This window comes from Daucus carota, chromosome 3, assembly GCF_001625215.2.
Source record: "Daucus carota subsp. sativus chromosome 3, DH1 v3.0, whole genome shotgun sequence".
NCBI classification, from domain to species: domain Eukaryota; kingdom Viridiplantae; phylum Streptophyta; class Magnoliopsida; order Apiales; family Apiaceae; genus Daucus; species Daucus carota.
The window spans coordinates 53022435-53027747 of NC_030383.2; the positions used below are offsets into that span (position 1 = coordinate 53022435).

Genomic DNA, 5313 nt, shown 5'->3' on the forward strand with positions numbered 1-5313 from the left:
AAAATGCAATGCTAAAACTCCAATTTGTACTAGTGTGTTTTAACAAACTAATTGATGAGGATTTATATATGTGAAGAAAAATTAGAACCAAAAAATTAATTATGAGAAAGAAAGATTGTGTGATATGGAAATGGCTATTTAGGATCATCTTCACAGAGCTGAATGAATTTAGAAATAAACTCAAGAGGACAAGCCTTCTTAACAAGATTATAAAGAAAGATGGGCTTCCAGATCAAAAGGGTCATGAATTTGAAAGTAGTCAATCAAAGAAAGCGGGGTAGAAGATAAGTTACAATCATGAAAGGCATGTGTAACAAGTTTAAAAAAAATTGGGTAAACAACAAGAAGAGAGCTCAAAGAGGTGCAAAACACACGCACTATATCCTTATGTTGTTCAAACTCACAAGAAGAGGAAGACTAGTCTTCGAGAAAAGGTGGAATCCAATATCATTAAGCCACAAATTCCGTAATGAATTCATACTCCAAGCCTCAAGTATCTAGCAATCCAAAACAGATACCATGAACGTTACACATAGTCTTACAAATCATTTCAAATCTAAGTCGCATATATAAGTTAGCTAGAAAGGTCTAGGCATAATTTAAATAGAAGTATATAGTCTAGACGAAGATAATTAAAAACTGAATAAAGAAGATAAATGGAGTCATCAGTGAATTGACCTTTCTTCAAAATCTAAGAATATAACACTGCTGCTTCATTATTCTTTTCTTCATTCTCAGATGCACCCTTTCTAGTCAGACTTTATTGCTGGGGTTCAACCGCGTCCAATGCAGTGCAGCTCATGCTTCTTTTACTTTTACTGCTACTGTGATGGCAGCTTTCTACCATCTCACTAAAACTTATATATCTCTAAATTGCTACAAGGAAATCAATTTATTCTTTTTCCTAAGATCACAGGATATACAAGTCTAAAAAATGTCCAAAATTCACCGTATACTATCAAATATTCAATTTATTGCATACTTTTAAAGAAAGAAAATGATTTTATTATGTTGTTAGGGTCCTTGTGCGAGAAGAAGGCTCCTCTCTCTTTGACGATAGAAGATACCAGAATTCCATAGCCCCTATTTCCGTGTCTCAGTACCTGGTCAAGTAGACACCTTCAATAGAATACTCAAAGTAATAGTTTTTTCCTCTGTAAATAAGCTGATTATCTTAAATGCATCTTAAGTTGTCCTATCAACTCGAAAATGTTGGCAATAACATAACAACTAAACACAAATATTTAACTTAATCAATGATTTATGTCATAAAATTTTAACTTGTTACTAATAAATGGCTTGGTTACAAGGCCCATAATACGCGACTTCATCATGCCACTTACCATGATTCCAAGGGTTAATGAATTTCATCCCAATATCCAGCTTATTCATGTTCTATTAATCATTTTTTTTAATGACTAGAACTCGGGTGTAATTCTGAAGTTAATTTTCAAGTTGAAGAACAAACTCAACATCTATTTGTATGGAGGTCACTAACATTACCGATTATGATGCAATTGCAAAGGCAAAATTGCCAAAGTTGGTGTATCACTACTATGCATCGGGCGCAGAGGACGAGTGGACTCTGCAAGAGAGAATAGAAATGCTTTTGTAAGATTTCAGTAATAATTTTTGTTTGATTTTCGGGACCCAGGAATCGCCTTGAATAAATTGTGAGATTCTACTTAGTTTCCCATTAACCTAACAGATAAAATATACAATTAATTTAAAGTATATTAAATTACAGGTATCTCAAAATATTTTATAATTTAATTTGTGAGAATTGCAGCCTAGCTAGTGGTCTATAACACTTGTCCTCCTCTTTTCGTAAGTAGCGGCTGATGCAGCAAATTACGAAAACTGAAAATTCTGCTTAAGAAAGGCAAGATAGGACATATATAGACTTCGTATAGGTATTTTACCTCATCAAAAGCGACATAAATATGTCGAGGCTAGGCTGATGAATTGTGCAAACAAAAGTTCTTCAGTGTCCACTGTGTTTCTAACAGTGTCCTCATGGCAACGGCTGCTGCTATTGCATCAAGGCCAGAAGTTGGTTCGCCCATGAAGATGATTAATGACGGATTAGCAACAAGCTCAGCCACAATAGTAAACTTCTCTGTTCGGTAGACAAACCACTGACTCCTGGAAGTCCTGTGATACCATCCTTAAGGTCATCCAGTTCTACCAGGTACTTCAAAAGACTTGGGAAACGAAGCAAACCTGCTGGTCAGGATGTTTCTCAGATTTGATATGGTCAGGAGGTACTTCAGCTGTGTCCCGCAGGCGATATCTAATGTCCATACCATGACTACCAGTATAGGTGTCCCGGAGCAGGTATCTAATGTCCATACCATGACTACCAGCATAGAGAAGTTCAAGAATTCCAACCTATTCATAAACATAGAAAGGCAATGCGGCCAGAGTAAGGGCACTTTTCACAATAAAATACAAAAGATGCACTACGGAAACTGCGCACTTAGATGATTGGAGCCTTAATTAAAAGCGGTAAGAAAACATAATTAACTTACCATATCACGCCTTCTTCCACTTATGATTGCAGTTGGAAAATGTTTTCCAGCATTCTTAGCAGCAGAATGCATCTGTCAAGAAAATGGTTGTTAACATAATCCACATACAGCAGACAATATTAATACTGTGCAAAGTATATGCACATAAAATTGTAAGGCCAGTTACATCACCAGACATGAAAGCACGATCAGGGTCATCTACTATTGGAGAAAAGGGCTGACTGAATTTGAGCTGGAACTGGAAAAAAAGTCAGAATAGTAAATAAACAAACAAAGAAGTCGAAAGACAATGTACAATAAACGTTTTAACATCGGTTCTTGACCGATGTCTATTGATCTATTTCTTGTAGTGCACGAGTGACAAGAACTCTTGCTATCATCTGAAGAAACCTCAGCGAAGGGATCCTTATCTGTCTTCTTACAGAAGGCGAGGAAGACTTCATAGCTTCAAGCCACCACTACAACGAACACAGTCATACAAACATAACTTACAAATTTGATATCTACCAAACAAAGTCACGTCAAAAAAATTCCCAACATAAAGGTTCTACAACTTTATGTTGAAGAACCTATATGCATTTTCCTATATGCATTCTGCGACTAGTATTTCTCCAACTTGTATTAGGTTCTACAACTGTTGTAGCAGGCTTCCTCTCCTGCCCTTTATTGTTAGTATTGCCCTCATTTGCTTTATGTTCTACACCTGCTATAGCGGGCGGAATACAAAGGAGAATACCTGGTAAAGGGGTAGATTAGGATAATACTATGCCGGCAAGGTCGAGGAACACCGTTTTTTACAAGGACCTAAAACATTTACACAGGGTCATTCCTGACACTTCACTTCTTCATAATTCAGGAAATCATCTCTCATGTATGCTAGAGCCCGAGCGGTGAGGCATATTGCTGTTATTTTTCTTCATGTCCATCTCTCATATTTTTTATGTGGAAACATAATTATTGTTCTTCTAACATGGCTACTTTAATTCTGTAGTATGGTTAAAGTTGTATACTTGTGAGTTGGACATAAGCCCAGCACCATAATTAAATCCACCTATGTAACAATTAAAACAAAAATGGAACATAATAGAAAGTGGCTAAAAGGAGATACCGTACAAATGAAACTTAAAACAAAAAATATTACCTAAAAATATCTCTCCATTAGTCCAATCTTTTTGAAGCACTTTCTTCATTGTTTGCTGAAATCATCAGCTCATATATATTAGTTTATCTACAAGAATTGTGGTTTAAATTGAAAATTTCTTATCCAAAATATAGCATAATTATTTAAATAATAAATATATGAATTTTGATATTGAATAACTTAGGTATATATTTTTTACAATTTATGCTTACTCAACAACTAAGATCCCTCTTACAAAATTATCACAAGCTTTATAAATAATAATACATTTCAATCAGAATTAGGGCAAAAAAAATACATACAAACACAAAATAAAAAAGCATTGTAATTAAATCTTTATTACAATCTCAAACACAAAAGAATTTATGGTTCAAAATTCATAGAAAATTACATACCATGATGCATATATGCTGTGATTGAATTTTTGATCAGATCCTGTAGATATATGATGTGACATGACTTGTTGAGCTTGGGATCAGATCGCTTGGGATCAGATCTTGCTGGTACGGAACACACAACCACCCCTGGGGTCGATGTTTTAGAGAAATGAAACTGAAGAATGAATGATAATAAGATTAATGATATATATTTGAAGATATGAAAATAACAGGTGGTAGGATAAAATTTTGATGTTGTGGTGATAAGGATGATGAGAGTTTATTGATAACGTTCTATCTGATCTCTAGGAAGCTTCTCTGAGGATCTAATAATATAATAACTCGGTAACTTTTTGACAGTTAAAAAGAGATTAACAGTTAAAAAGAGAATACGACAGTGGAGGCCTCTGAAACTTAGAATACTGAATATATTGAAAATCAAAAAAAATAAATTGAAGAACAAAAAATATACACAATATATCTAACACAATGTCCCGCATTTTTTATACTCTGTATTTTTCTCATACGTTTGTTCTTAATTTATAATATCATTATGTTTTATGTTTTGTTATATAAAATATGTTGTAAGTTTTTTAAATACACAACATATTTTTCTATATTTTATAAATATAAAATACAGAACATAAGTTTTTCAAATATAAAAAATAAAATAAATGATAACCACTTTGGCATAAAAAATTGAAGAATAAGAAAACATAAAAAATAACAAATACAATGTCATGTATTTCTAATACTGTATTTTTCTTACATTTTATGTATTTTATTGTCTTTATTTTATTTTATATAAATATTTTTTAATTTTTAGCATGTTAAGTATTTTTTATGTAAATATTTTAAATATAATTTTTAATTTATTTTTAATATAAGTAGTATAATGTACACCCAAAAACTAAAAATATGTATCATAAAAAATATGATTTACAAAAGAATAAAAAAAAATATTAATGATATCAACTACAAAACCAAGATAAAAAAACTACCTTATATTCTATGGCCCATATGTACTATTGTTGTGTTTGGTTGGGGTGAATGATTCCGGAAGGAATGGCATGAAAAATGAACTATTTTATGGACAAATTTTAAGAAATTTCATTCCCTCCTCCATTCCATTCCTTACATCATAGGCTTAGATATCACACTTTCAATTTGAGATGGAATGCTCCATTCTCTCCTATCCTCAATTTCTTCTCAAATCTCATCATAATAATTTTGCACTCTCTCAATTTTTTTTCAAAACTTTCTT

General features: G+C 32.7%; 1 protein-coding gene across 9 annotated transcripts; it reads right to left on the reverse strand.

Annotated features, from left to right (window-relative positions):
- Window positions 1–289: 289 nt before the first annotated feature.
- On the reverse strand, window positions 290–4342 carry LOC108211680 (probable trehalose-phosphate phosphatase 2). Of its 9 annotated transcripts, none has more exons than XR_010290054.1 (8): window positions 4068–4342; window positions 2703–3727; window positions 2532–2603; window positions 2224–2391; window positions 1923–2154; window positions 1504–1585; window positions 679–1103; window positions 290–497 (listed from the first exon to the last, which is right to left on the reverse strand). XR_010290054.1 is itself a non-coding variant. In XM_064089373.1 (8 exons), the coding sequence occupies exons 3-6, from the start codon at window positions 2727–2729 to the stop codon at window positions 2098–2100; spliced, it is 324 nt and encodes a 107-aa protein (XP_063945443.1). In that variant the 5' UTR covers window positions 2730–2769; window positions 3673–3727; window positions 4068–4342; the 3' UTR covers window positions 497–1103; window positions 1504–1585; window positions 1923–2097. The 9 variants fall into 9 exon arrangements, 5 of the variants coding, with proteins under 5 accessions (XP_063945443.1, XP_063945446.1, XP_063945444.1 ...); XR_001805089.2 differs by having other exon boundaries at window positions 497–1103; window positions 2703–2989; window positions 3673–3727; XM_064089373.1 differs by having other exon boundaries at window positions 497–1103; window positions 2703–2769; window positions 3673–3727.
- Between the last annotated feature and the right edge of the window lie 971 nt (window positions 4343–5313).

Bases quoted from the DNA above. Each gene is read 5' to 3' on its own strand.
- LOC108211680 (XM_064089373.1), bottom strand. From the start codon at position 2,729: ATGACCCTGATCGTGCTTTCATGTCTG. The intron at 2,392-2,531 runs GTAAGTTAATTA...GTTTATGAATAG, and splicing joins GTGGAAGAAGGCGTGATATG to GTTGGAATTCTTGAACTTCT. The intron at 2,155-2,223 runs GTTTGCTTCGTT...ATGGTATCACAG, and splicing joins AGAAACATCCTGACCAGCAG to GACTTCCAGGAGTCAGTGGT.